The sequence below is a fragment of the Necator americanus genome, chromosome IV, assembly GCF_031761385.1.
Source record: "Necator americanus strain Aroian chromosome IV, whole genome shotgun sequence".
Classification (NCBI taxonomy): domain Eukaryota; kingdom Metazoa; phylum Nematoda; class Chromadorea; order Rhabditida; family Ancylostomatidae; genus Necator; species Necator americanus.
The window spans coordinates 33945126-33959942 of record NC_087374.1 but is presented as its reverse complement, the minus strand read 5'-3'; the positions used below and the strand labels follow the sequence as shown (position 1 = coordinate 33959942).

At 37.4% G+C, this 14817-nt stretch overlaps 1 protein-coding gene across 1 annotated transcript; it reads right to left on the bottom strand.

Moving 5' to 3' along the window:
• Positions 1 to 12814: 12814 nt before the first annotated feature.
• On the bottom strand, positions 12815 to 13239 carry RB195_003586 (uncharacterized protein; the record flags this gene model as incomplete). The annotated part of the gene is made up of 2 exons (XM_064201299.1): positions 12815 to 12890; positions 13001 to 13239. 2 exons carry the CDS (start codon positions 13237 to 13239, stop codon positions 12815 to 12817), a joined length of 315 nt encoding a protein of 104 aa, XP_064057180.1.
• Positions 13240 to 14817: the final 1578 nt, after the last annotated feature.

The window sequence follows — 14817 nt, the reverse complement described above, 5'->3', positions numbered from 1 at the left end:
CAGCGTCATAAATCAAAATTCTTTGAAGGAGTGGGATATTTTCTTATGAAGTGGTCACGTGACTTGCTTGGGAATCTTCCGGACTTCCAACTGCTTGTACTTCCGAAATTGTAATTCTTCATTTCTTTAACGGCTATGCTTATACTATATTATTATTATATTTATTATTACTAAATTATTTTTTAGCTAATTTACTTATTGATCCGAAGAGACAGAGTAGCGACAAAAAGCGGGATTATTTCTGCTTTTCGAACTCAGTAGTCATTATTTAAAGGCAAAAAAAATCAAAATTTAACGGATAATCCACAGAGATATTTCATTGCCGCACAGAGAAGGATATAAGAAAATAGGGAAGGACATGATTAGGGCCCTAACGATAAAAGAACACATATTATATCGGTGACACCGAGCTTATGGTGAATCTGGATCAGAATTCACTTCAGCTCCGTCTAAACCGCTGTAATTCATCGCAATAGCGACAGTTATGATGATTTTCCTGCCATTTCCGCTTCTATGACAAAAAAAAAGTATAAAAATAAAGAAGATGAGAAGTAAAATGACTTGAAGTAGTGAAAAAAGGAAAACAAATAGGAGGACGTACAAATAAATAAAAAAATATAAACAAAAAATAAATATATTATAATAATAAGTAAGTATAAATAAAACAAATATATAATAATAAATTTATATAAATATAAATAAAATTAATATATAATAATATATATAAATAATACAAACAAATAGGAGCAGATCCTGTCCACAGTATTTGAATAATTCTGAGCTTTAGCGTAACGTCTTAGAGTTGGTTTAAGGAGAAAAGTATGTTTTAGCTTCATCTTTTTTTTTGCCAGCCAAAGTCATAAGAAAAATTCATAAGACTCTTGAGCAGCCTGAGAAAAACTCAAATCCATTTCAATCATAATGAGAAATGCTTCTTTTGGGGAAAGATTGCAATTACAGTGCCAATCAATAATCATCTTTTCTATGCATCAGCCATCTGTCATTGGTTATCGAAATGATTTGAAATTCTCCAAATTTTCCGCCAGAGAACTGATATTTTTAAACGCTTTGCTGTCAATCACTTGGGAAATTTCAGTTTTTACGGGGAATTCACAGCTGTCAGTAAACAGATCGTTGTCGGATGATGACATGATGGTGGTCCAAAATATCTACAGTAATCCGACTGTCAATCCTCCTCCACCACCACCACCACCTGCTTTGTCATCGAACAAAGCGGAAAAAAACACGGTCAGAAATCAGTTTCGGTGAGTGTTTTTGCAACGGAGCGACGGGGCGACCGATCGTCAAGAGATCATTCTCTTGTTGTTTATGGCTGTGTGTGTGTGTGTGTGGGCCGCGTAGAGCCGGTTGTGGTCCTATTCATGGGAACTCGTCTGTTGAGGGGTTATTTGATACGCTGTAAGTTAACACCGGATGAGCGGCACTGGCGACTAGCTGGCTGCTGCTGCGGCGGTCGTCGTCGAAGAGAACCAGCTCCTCCCTCATACGATGAGTGACCGGGCCGACATTCGTTCGCGAATTCATTTGAAATATCCGCTTAGAATTAGGGCAATCGCTCAATGTCAATTCTAAATCTTACTGAGTAGCTCAGCAAACCGTTAAGAATACTTTTCCTGAACGGATTCTTCTTTCCGCGCCGTGTCTTCGCTGTTGATTACGTGGTTTTCTTCGCTTCGTTTCGGGTGGTAGTTGTACTTTTTTTTCCTCATTTCCGAAACGCCGACATACGTCGTTACCTTAATAGGGACATCTCTATTTCTTTGTCTTCTGTTCCCGTATGGAACTACACCCTTTATCTCAATCTAATCTGCACTTTTATTTGCGTCGAGGTCACGTTTGGAACAAAAATCACACTTTTTACTAGGATATATCCAGTTATCACGTGAATTTATACGAAATTTCAGTCTATTTCCACTCATTTAAAAACAAAAATCACCGAAATGTTTAGAAATTTACATTTTATTAATTTACAATACAATTACAATTTACAATCTATTATTTTGTTTACATAACACTTAAGTTCTACAATTTATGATTTTTTCTTGCAATTTTATGCATTTTTCCAATTTCAGTGGTACAATTTGATTTATTTTACAATTTTTATGATTTCTTCACTCTTGATCACATTTACAAAACAATCCGTGAAACCATTTTAAATTTTTCATTGATTTTTTTGTGTCGTTTAAATCTCAGAGAGATCTGAACTATCGTTAATGCTATTGTTAGAGCTGTATTTGTGGTTACATCGGGAAAACTCGTCAAATTTTCTCAGTTCTCAGTAGGACGAGTTCCGATTCTTTCACAAGCAGCCTTCGAAGTAAACGATTGCAAGTAGTTGTTAACTCTAAGTCCCGCCCACCTTTTAGAATCACCTTTCTTCTGTTGTCGGTTTGTTCATCGTTTTCGTCGTTAGCCATCAGAAACATTGGTTTGAACGAGTATTGATACTACATATTTTGTGGAGCGCTCGGAAACATTCAATCTGGGCGGGATTTAGAGTTGACAACTACTTGTAAGCGTTTTTGAACGTGCGAAAGTTGCTTCTTACAGGAAATAAAGCTTTCGGATTCTAAGTTCTGCTAAGAACATCGCAAGAAGTTGGATCTATCGGATATATGTGGAGGATCAGTACTCCAACCAGTCGGGACTTATTGTCTCGTCTAAAATGTACGAGTTTTCTCCTCTCCTTCATCTCTAGAATGTACGAGTTTTCTCCTTCCCTTTAACACGTATTGATTCGGAATAGTCATATCGTTTATACATTGGATAAGTCTGAAAGCTGAAAGAATTGCGAGAATGTGCAACCGCATTCCCAGGATCGTTGCCAGAGCGAGAAAAAAAATGCATTCATACTAAATCGACCGCCTATTGTCCTTTTATGGACATGTGCGTATGGATGTGCGTTTAACCTTCGTCGTTTATGATTGTTCGGCCGGCAGCTACATAGCTGGTTGGTCTTCCGACGTTTCCCACTCATATTCATGTTCCTTACGTCAATTCGGTAGTAACTCCGCGGCGATCGACATGTAACTGATACACATGACTTTTTTCTGAGCTTCCAAAACCGCCACTATCGTCAGTTCCTGAAGATATTGGCCTCATTTCAAAATCTTTGCGGTTTACTGTAGAATCTAGGCTCAAGCTTCGGTATTTCCCCTGAATATCAGGTTCATGTTACTAGGCACAGCGTTTCTCAGCTGCGATTGTAATTTGACGTATGTGTACATTGTCCTTAATTGTTTTTCTCTTAAATATTATTTTATTTCACGTAATCCTTGGCAGATCCGATAAATCATGGAACTATCCATATGCGCTCGCAACTAGGCTCACTAGCTTTGAACAGGGTTAAGGAAATTTCTGGTGGGAAATACTGTTGCTATGGAAATTTTGAAAAGTTAGCGGAAAATTCGCAACAAATTTTCTGGATGTTATACCACGTGATCAAGACAGCGCTCGAACGACCGCTGCGTGTCAATCACCAGGGCAAAAAACTTGTAAAGGCCTATAAATTCGATGATATAAATATAGATACGTATTTTGGAAGATTTCGGAAATTTGTGCACTTTTTATCCTTTTTTCCATTTTTTTGCACTTTTTTTCAGCTACGTAGATGATGCTGTAGTAGTATTCATCTAAGAATTGTATCGGGATAGTTTGAAATAAAAAATCGTGGATCTCGATTTCCTTGATTTTTTTGATTGATTTTTTTAACGGCTTAGGTTGTTCTTTGTTGGCTATGTGATCATTTGTTGGCGATCGATATGCATCTTATGAATAGAGCTAAGCTGCTGAGCGAACTTATCTGTGGAAACCTATTGAAATCTGTTCGGACCTAGAGAAAAAAAAGAACAAAACAGGGCGAGCGTAGGAAACAAGGAAGTGGATCGATATCTATCAAATACACAACCGGATCAACTGTAACAATATTTTCTCTGGGTAGATCCTCGTAAATAAGGCGAAGTTATTTTGAAGGAAAATACTGCCAGAATTGGTACGTTGTGTATTTGATGGGTATCGATCCACTATTCTGATGCAGTAGTTCGTTTTAACTAAGGTTTCCAGCAATTTCCTTGCAGAGGTTTACAGAATCCTTGGTCACCTTGGCCTGATCATCAGTCAATCTCCGGTTCTCCATACTTCCGTTAGTTCCATGCCGTTGTTCTTAGGTGAAGCAGCGCGTTCAGCGACAAAAAAGCGACAAAACGTATACGTTTACGAAAAAAATACGTGCACGTGTACACGATTGTAGCATCGGTTTCCCCGCTCGATTTCGCAGTTTTGCGTTTTTTTCCCCTGAAGTCGATCGAACTGAATTCGAAAACCGATGTTATCTGACCTCAACGCTGACACTTTGCTGCACGGCTCCAGCTGATTTTCCATAACGTTAGCACGTATAGAGTGACGATTTCACGACGCCACGCGAGTTCTTAAGTGGAATCGGCAGTCGTCGCACATTTTCGACAATGTTTGCCGACGCGATCTTTTAGCCATCCGGGCGCCAATTATTATGTCAAAAGTCGCCGCAGATGGGCGGCCGCCGGCGACCGCAAATGTTTTCCGGCACGTGCCACCCCGCGTCGTCGATGGCGTCCGGCGCGATGCGATGAACTTTGTGTGAGTTATTCCTACTAGTACTCCGTCATATCATCGCTCGTATGATTATGTTCGATGACTGACATTTTATGGATGATTGCATTACACAATGCATTCGGATGACTCATCCAGAAACACCGTATCATGGCGTGTGCGCACCATCATGGCTCTCTAACTCTCTCTCTAACTGACCAGTGTTGTTCTACATCTACTTTCACTTCTTTCTGGGATCCTTTTCATGGTCATGGCGCTTTTTTCCCTGAGATTTCCTCGAAAGAAATTCAGTTCAGATTTAATATTCTTTTTTTTAAATGGACAATAAAAAATGCGAGTGTTATGTAGTATAAACGTCCAAAAACTCGTCCCACCGTCCCATGCAAATCGAATCGATGTCCGGATATCTTCGCCTTATTCGCTTCTTCTTGTCCGACTAGTACCTTTCGATTGCGATTGCTGGTACTGGAAAACTCGTCCTTATGGCAAAAACAAATATAATCATCAGCTTCCTCTAGTGGGCGAATTTCTTCTGAATCTGCATAAAATCTGTGCGAGAGAACTCGTACAATCATCAGAATCATCAGAAGTTTGACTGTATATGAAATGTAAATGTTCAAACTTTGTAGATTTTACGGATTTTTGTAACTTTCGAGCATTCGAATTTTCGAGTATTTCGACTCCTTGAATATTCGAAGATTCGAATGTTCGAACACTCATATTTTACTTAGTAGGGTGAAAGACAGTTATTTTATCAAAATCAACAGAAAACTAATTAGAAATGAATAATCATAACTACAAATCTTTTTTCTGTTGAAATTGGAGAAAAATGTCTGCTAACGTGAAACTCGTCCAGGTTTTTTTTCTTTGAAGTTATCGCAACCAGGTAGTGCTAATTCGTTTCTGTGGCTAAGTTCGTGAATTACAACTCTCACTAACTTCTATAGGCGATAATTTGAAAACCTTTAAGATTTTCCTTTTTTTCTACTTTAAAACGCTGTTTTGACGCTAACATTGTCCAAATGTATGTACGTCAAATGGAAAACTCGTCCTTTTAGTTTGAAAAAAAAAAAATCGCAAAGTTCTCAAGAAGACGTTTTTTCTATCGATTTTGTAAGTTTTCTGGTCGTTAGTTTAAAGACTCTTGAACCAATCAAATTTAATGAGAAAATTTGCCGCAGTTTTCATGGCAAACTGGAATCCCATGATCTACAAATATCACAAAATAATTGGGCTCACACATCCTATCATTTTCATCCGGTTCTCTGAGCAGTTAGAGAACGAAAAACTCGTACATTCCTGAGAGAGAAAACTCATACTCATTCCCTTAATCAGTTTCAAGAGCATCTTTCCAACATCAAACCCAGTGGAACTCGTCCAACAACGCTTCCCACCACTCTACCTATCTTATCCAAACATGCGCATATATGCAAAAATACTTTGATAATCGTGAAAACCGCACCCCAAAACTCGTCCGGATCCCTTTAGCGATGATGACGACATCGAGTGTCGGTTTTTTTCGTGAAATTGTTAAGTGCGGACAAAGTGTTTCTTTTTGTGACGACGACCAACCAGGGAACTCGTCCACTCCAACCGAAACTGCTGTCGCTTTCAATCGAAACCACGCATTGGGCCCAATGCTGTGTGTAGTGCCAGAGAAACTCGTCCAACACACATGTTCTTCTTAGAGCACTGAATCTCTAGAGATCTCTAGAGATCTAAGGGGAATGTAGATGGTTTTTTAAAACATCGGGGGGGGGCGACGCGGGGCGATGCCTACTCTCTAGGAGGCCAAGTGTTCTCTAACATGTCAAGTGGACCGTGTTTGCACACACATACGCCGACGCCTACAGGCGACAACCGTTCTCGTGTACATTGGTTTCAGTGTTTATGTGTGGATTTTAGATTTGTTTACTGTATTCACGTTCTATCCATTCCATGCATTGTTTATGACAACATTTTGTTTCCTGTCAATTTTCGCTGGGCGACATGCTGTCGGCGATGACGGATTTCCCGCCTACTCAGGCGTCAAATCTTCAGATTTTACATCGCTTCTCTGGCCTTTTTTTCCCCTGAAAGATGTGGGGAAAGAGTCTCAGACCTCTACTTATTGTTTTTTTTGTTGAAAACGAGACTCTTTGCTTATATTCTATACTTTCTTTTTTTCCTTCTTTTCCTTTTTCATAATCTTTTCTGTCTTTTCTACGAAACATTTGTACTAACAGATATACGACTAAAGATACAGGATATAGGTCCGGAGAATCACCAGGAAAATCTCGAAATTTCCTGGATCTTGGTAATCGGAAGTTCGGAAATTATTCGGGGAGCGTAATGTACGTACAAGTCGTAGTTTTACGGTGATTTCTTGTAGTTCTTTATTCCCACCGGGTCAGCGTTTTATCAATGGAGCACTTCTTACTCCACCTCATAGTGATTGCGTTCGTTTCTGTTGTGGGATTGTCTGCTAGTGATGTTTCTTCAAAAACTAAGAATTAAAGTCGGAGTTCTACCAAAATAATTTCATTATATTATATTTCTACCCCATTAATATTATTCTATATTATTTCTATATTATTCTATTTTTATTCTATTTCCATCAATTGTATTATATTATATTTCTTCCAGTTTCTAGAACCGAAATCCGCAATTGCACTTTTTTTTTGGCTGCTTTGATGTGAATTCGTAGAAAAAAAAGGAAAGAAAAAGGGAAGAAAAAGACTCGAAAAAAAGAAAGAAAGTCTTCTTCGTCTGCTCTACGTGCGCAGCGTACCCCTTGCTCGATAGGGTACGTAAGGTACGTTTTGTATCGCAATGTAGGATCGTACGATCGTTGATAAATGATGTCTTTCTGTCCTTAATAGGCTTAGCGTTTTTTCTTCCCGCCCAGCTATTCATCCTGGCCTTGTACCATATCCAAGTGATAAGTGCACTTATCCTCGTCGTCGTCGCCGTCGTCGTCGTTATGGGAACATCGCCATAAAATCCACTTTTTCAACCGCCACCCCGTTTTTTTCCTTGATCTGTGCTGATTCCCATGAAAGCTTCTACTACGTGTTGAACTGGAATTTATCCTCACTTGGATTCGGCTCAGGATTTCATTTACATGGTGTACACTTAGGAGCTAACCAGCGTGAATCGTTCTGGAATGAAATGATGATTGCGTGATTTGTTACGCGGGGACGGTTTCCACACCCGGCGACGATCTCATTACTCATGGTTCTCTCTGTCATATTTGGGTCGTACACCAAGATTGACAGATTCATCCAACCGTACCAGCTGTGCTGCATTACTGATGTTGATGATTTTTGTTTTCGTCGTCGATGATCGGTTTTATCCGAGATTTCACAACAAATTCCATGCCTTTTCTCCTTCGTTTACGAGATCCATGAGCCAGAGTTTGAGAGATCCATGAGTCTGAGCAGAGCCACAGAAAGTTAGTAACTGAGGACATCAAATTCATAAAAGGACTTTAAAAAAATAAAAAGAAATAAATTAAAAATGTAGGATAAAAAAATAAATATAGAAAAGAAAATTATAGAAATAACAAATAAAGCAAACAATAAACAGTAAGCAGTGTACCAAATACACATACACAAATCATGTAATAAATAAACAAAATAACCCATACAAATACAAATGTCACAGAGAATTCTGTGAAAATCTAGATTTTTTCCCTTTAATATTACGATCGTTGTTCTTACTGGTGCTCCTACCTAGTTTCTTTTTTCTTATTTAAGAATTTTTTCTAGAAATTTCTGTATAACTTATTTGTTGTTATACAATTTTCTCAATTTTCTTTTCAATTTTCTTTCTCTGTCGCAAATTATAAGATTTAACCGATTATTATTTTGTTCCAATCACTTATCTCTGTTATTTTTGTTTACTAGTATTTTTCCGAATTATATATGAACAGTTTCCTCGACCTTCACCCTCTTTCCTCATTTAATCGAATATTACTGCTTTGTAATACTTTATTGTTGCATGTATTAATTATTTTCATTGAAAAATCCACTTTCACTCCCATAGCATGCACAAACATACTCTTTTAGCAAGAATTTTGAACATCAACTTTTTGAATTCTAATTTTTTCAAAAAAAGTGTTTTAGTTTCGAATGGTAAGAATTTGTAATGGAAAAATTTGTCGAAAAAAAAATGTCTGGAGACTCAAACTCTTGACTGCATCCTTAAAAAAATGTCAAAAAATTGGATAATTCATTCTAATTCGAAATGAGGTATTCAATTTGTTGATCGAGATCGGGTCGTGAAAATTTCTTCATTTTAATTTCGCAGGAGGCTCTCCTGCAATTCGCTGTTTCCTGCTGTACATCCGGTTACATACATGAATTTTTTGCTTTCTGGATTACAAACGGTTTATTTTAGTTGTTTATTTATCTTATTCAAATTTATTCTTATTTATTTATTCGTTTATTTATTCTTATATTAACTCTTCTGTGTTATTTCCACCTTTCTTCACTGCCTTGACCTATTTGCGATTTTTAATGATTAAGGTTCATTTTTTTTCTTTTTTCTTATATTATTCTTATTTCTTCTGCATTATTTCCACTTTTCTACATACACTGCCTCATCTAGTTGGCTTGTTTGCGATTTTTAATGATGGGGTTTCTTTTTTTTTCCTTTTTTTTCTCCTATAGCTTCCTCCCACTGGTATATTGTGTATTTTTTATGATGCGTGACCTAAATTTATGCATCCTAGTGTTCTTTCAATATAAAAAATTGATAAATTCACTAAGGCAACCTTTAAGTGAGTACTTAAGCAGCTAAATGATACTTTACTAATTTATGATTTAAATATTTGGAATTATTAAGCTATTAAATGGTGTCATATTAGTCCTGCTCCAAGAAGGTTGCAAATAAGCCACGCCTTTTCCTCCGTATCATTTTTAAAATGTGTTTCCCGTACGGAGATCTACAAAACTGCCTAAGATACACTGCAAGTGATGGTAATAACTGTTTCTCTGTGTTTTTTTTTGTCTTCTATGGGACAACTCGTCCAAGATATCTGTTGGAATTCGTTGGAACATTGTTGTTGTCATTCGACATTGTTATTATTCGAGCAATGTGACGAGTAATCTGTGGAATGAGCTGGATTTCCGTACGAAATCGCTGTATACTGTGGTGTAATCACCTGATTATCCGGAATAATCCGGATAATAGCTGCTAAATGGCGTCATATCAATCCTAACCATCTGCCGTTAGCTGTTGTTCATGACGACATTAATTTGATGTGAAATCACTCTTGGACGATTTTTGTTGGAGAAATTGGGGAATTCACCCATTTTCCCTCATTTCCCCTTGACTGTTTAGGGAACATCTACAGTACTCCTAATCTGGGTAACGGTCGTTATTCTTCTTGCACATGGCATCCAGAGCAGCGTGGTTTATGACCAGTCGCAAAACGAGCTAATCACCTCCGTGCCAGCTGCATCTGATGCCGGCGGCTTGATCGTGCGCGCGGCATAAACAGGTCGGTCGCACATCGCTCGCACGAACCACCTACCACGTTGATCATCAACACTTCTTCGTTGACTTTCCAGAAGGAAAAATCCGGACAAATGTTCCTTTCCCTCAAAGACCAGTTGTCCGCCACCTACTGATGAACTTCAAAATTCCCCTTCACTTATCTCATCCGTGAAATTTTTCCTTTAATAGAATGGAATCGTAGTGTCGAATACGACACCACACCGTCGCCTTCTTCCTGAACCGGTTACGGATCATATTATCGAAACTATTCGGTCAGGTTTTGGTATTTTATGACCACTTGTACCGATCGCCAGAGCAATCGCGGATGCATAAACGCTGATCGCTCGCACAAACGCATTGCTATATTTAACCATATAATGACCCATATACGTCCATGCATCTGGTTGCAACAACCGCATTACGGAAATGTACGCAATTACAGAATTTTGTATTTTTCGGTTGTTTGGCACTAACTTAAACTAGAACCACGTACTTAAATAGTTTCTATAGAACATACGTTCCATCTGTAGTGCTGTAGCAAACAATTTCTAAATTTTTTCTTTTTTCTGAAAATATTCCCAACGTTAATTCCTTCTTAATAGATTAGTGGCAGAGAAACAAACTTAATTTTTGCTTTCAACTCTTAAGAACTTTTTTAACAACTTTTTTTTTGAGATGTATTGCTTAAGGTTGTGTTAACCTTGAAAATTCTTGGCAAAATCTATCGTTTCCCAATTGAATCGGACCAAATCCTAATTCGTTTTTCCTAATTCCTATTTTTTTCTCTTTTGCTACTTCTACTTTTTTCTCATTTTCTAATAAATTTCCTAATTAAATCTTTAAGTTTTCTATTAATATGGGATCGCTTGGTGGATGCAGGATGTTCTAGGATCACCAATCCAATTAATTTCCCAAATTTATCGATCGGTCGTGGTTGTGAACAAATTCTAATAAGGAATCCTTACTTTAGAAAAAAAAAACCCCGAAGCCAGTGTTTTTTTTTAAATTTCGTTCAAACACCTCTGAGGGAGGCAGTTTTATCTCTTTTTTCGTTTAAAATCACTCACTTTTCCTGTTTTTGAGTGTTCGAGGACAAAAGAAGAGTCCATAAAAACTCCTTTTTTTTAAATCATCGCCCGTCAGATGTTCGCCATCGACAACAATTAGTGCATTAGTGTCAATGTCAAGTATGATTTAGAAAATGTGTTGATTTTACCGGTTCAATGGATCCATTCTAAGGAACATTCCAGAGAAGTTGCTGTATTTCGATACGTGGGGATCCTTTTTTTTTGTTTTTAGGGAAAAACAAATATTTTGCAAAGAAAACAAATGCGAATAGGAAAGTGTAGGGAAGATGATGGTCGCCCACAAGACCGGCGATGTGAGTCCTTTGACAGAGAAAATTATGTGTTTCAGGATTTTCGAGTACGTCCAGAAATTTTCCATTCATTTTCTTCTTACCTAAAATTCCAGGCAGATACCATTCGTATGTCCCGTGGATAGATAAAGAGGGATAGTTACCAACTGGATTTCGAAGCGATCTATGGATCTGGACAGGACATTCCAAAATGATAATCCATAAAAAGAAAACTAACAAATACGGGCATTAAATTCGTAAAAGGGCTCAAGAAAAAAAAGAACAAATAGTTAACAGTAAACAGTAAACAATAAAATATAATTTACATAATAATCAACATGTGTACTATACTAGATTGACATTGTTTTCTTAGTGCTTTTTTTCCCAGAGAGGTCCATTTCACGGTGTAGTGTAAAGGAGACCTAAAATGAAATAAAACCATTATTTTTTCATCCGAGTTTTTTTTTTATTTTTAACGATTATTCTTAAAATCGGCAAGGTGAATCGACGTTTTGAGGTTGCATTTTCTCGCATTTTTTGAAATCTCGTAAATATGGGATTCGAATCGAGAAAATTCAAACTGTAAATTGTTCTCCGCCATCAGTCTTAAATACATATAAATGCGCCTACAAACCTTTTTTAATGTAATGAATTTAATGTTTTTAATGTATTTAAGTAATGAATCTATAACTTTTAATTTTATCTATTCTGTTCGAATTTTTGCTCTTAAAATTCGAAATTTAGGTAGATGAAATTCTAAATTCTAGCTAAGAGGGTGTAGAAGATCTTTTAATAATTCAATAATTATTTACAAGCACTAATGAAGCAGTGCAATAAACAAATAGAAAATAATAATAGAAAAATTAATATATGAGATTAGGCGAGACTATTTTTCCGCATGAATATCATCATTTTAAATGAACCATTAATTTTATATACATTAAATACTCGTTAAATTATTATTAATTATTATTGTCATTAGTAAAACTAGTGTATGCACATTACATTTTTTAAACTAATTATAATGTATACTGCATATATTATTAATATTTCCATTATATGATTTAATTGAAAATTTAAAATTTAATGGCACATGTTTTTCAGTCTACTTAATTGCTGGACAGCTGTAAATCTTCCATTTAATTTCCACGATTTCCACTTTTCCTTTCAATTTCCCCAGCCAGTTCGTGCAACATTTGCTAAATGACCTTGAAATTCTTCCCTCTCATTACCTGTTCTAGTTCCAAAGAAAACGAGCACTTACTTGAAAGTCGAGCAGTTAACGACTCTAATGCCGGTAATCACTTCCTCAACACTCAACCGTCCGCTAAACGTTGAGTGCTGCGGCTGACGTTAATTGTCGACTTTTCAGCCGAGCCGCTCTTTTCCATGAAGCCAACACACCGTAATGTGAGCTTGATCGGTTGTTCGGCCGAGGAGGTCCCTAAACGAACGTTCCATTGGCTTTATAGTTTGCCACGCATCGATTCCCGTGGTGTCCTTCTACATACATAGTCGACAGCGGACAAAATCGGTCATATGCAGATAACTCACCGTAAATCATCGTCCTCGGTTTGTCCTTCATCCGGACTTCGGACACGATTCGTCCCCATGATCCTGATACATCTGCTTTGGGCACTTGATGGATATTGATCGGAGTGTTGACGATACTCAGGGGAGATGTCCGTCAATGTGTCGTCTTGCCTGCCTACCACCTTATCGACGCTTTCGTCCAAAGTCTCCTCATCTCCCTCTTCTCTCCTTTTTCTAATTTTTTCCTTTTCTTTTCTCATTCTTCTCCATTTCTCCTTCCTACCATCCAACTGTTAATTACGTAGGTAATTTGTTTTAAAATTACAAACCACTATAATTACGCTTTCCAGACGTAGAGTTGTTTTTAAAGCCTTGATTATTATTTAGCCTTATGACCTGACCCATACGTATATCCACGAATGCACTGTCCTTCTAACCAGGTCCCATCCTTGTGGAATTTTTTTTTGTGTGTGTGAAACGTCTACGCGTAACTTGCGAATAATTCTGAGCTGGACATCTGTCAAAAATCCAAGACTTGCTATGATTAATGACATATGCCACAAGTGTCTCCTCCGAGTAAATCATTGGAGCAGAGAGGATTTGGGAAGAAGAAATTTAGCGCAACTGTCACCACTGCTTACTGAATTCTCTCAACGGTGACAGTTCTGCTCTCAATTCCAAAACTCCGGACGAAAATGTAAAAAAGAAAAATAAAATTCTGTCTAATTCCTGTCAAACAAGAATTTAATGTGCTAAAATTACATCAGTGAAATATTACTGAATATTTGTCGTGGCCGCTTGTATTTATGTACGTGCTGTTTACTTATTGTTATTTTATTATTGCTATTTTTTATATTTATTATTAATTTATTATTTCTATTTATGTATATGGTTTATCCTCTTAGAGGTTACTTCTAGTTAATCCCGCGTAGTTCAAAGCAATTAAACATTGTCAAGTAATTACTATCCTTTAAAAATAAATTTTAACAGTTTGAAACCAATTATATACGGTCGATTGGCTGCTCCAGATCTGCTCGGAAAAGAGGGGATCTATGGCAGGAATCCAGACACGACTGTCTGGATGCAGAAGGTCTTGAGTTGAGTTTGGCCACCCTGATGGCCTGGCCCCCTGCGCTCATATGGACCCGTGGCCAGAGGTCCTGGCTTCGCCAGCCACGACTCCCTCTTGCAAGCCTCAAGGTGGCCGCAGTACGCCTCCTTTCCTACCCCATATGTCGTTGTGGGACCTGCGGACCCCGTATATTATAAGCGATACCAGTTTGCGACAACACTAAACAAAAGCAGTAAACAACAATGAACAAACAATCACAAACAAAGATAAATAGCAGCGGTAGGCGTAAGTACGAATTTTGTATGGTTATCACCGTATACATTATAGTGGTAATGACTTAATTCGACTTAACAGGGCCTAAATTGTGGATCCTTATAGCTTCGGGAGTTGTGGAAGTTACAGAGTTGCAGTTAAAAGTCCACGCAGGATTTGAGCGTTGAATGTCATGAAAAAGGCCGAACTTCCTCTTCTTCCACGGAATATTCAATTCGATAGTTTTTCAGTGAGTCGCAAAAAGAATTACCAATGAGAAGTACAGTAGGGAAAGATGCGCGGTGGGAACCTTTGGTTGCGATGACTGAAGTCATGTCCATGCATGACAATCAATAGAAATCAATAGAAATGGTTCTAATTAAAATAAACCATTTTTTGCTTTTTTTTTCGAGGACTCAAACTAGTTTTGCTTATTACACCTACCTCTGGAAAAGAGTTCTATCAAGGATATTTTCGAATTTCAAATTCAAATTCTCAAATAAATAAAAAATAA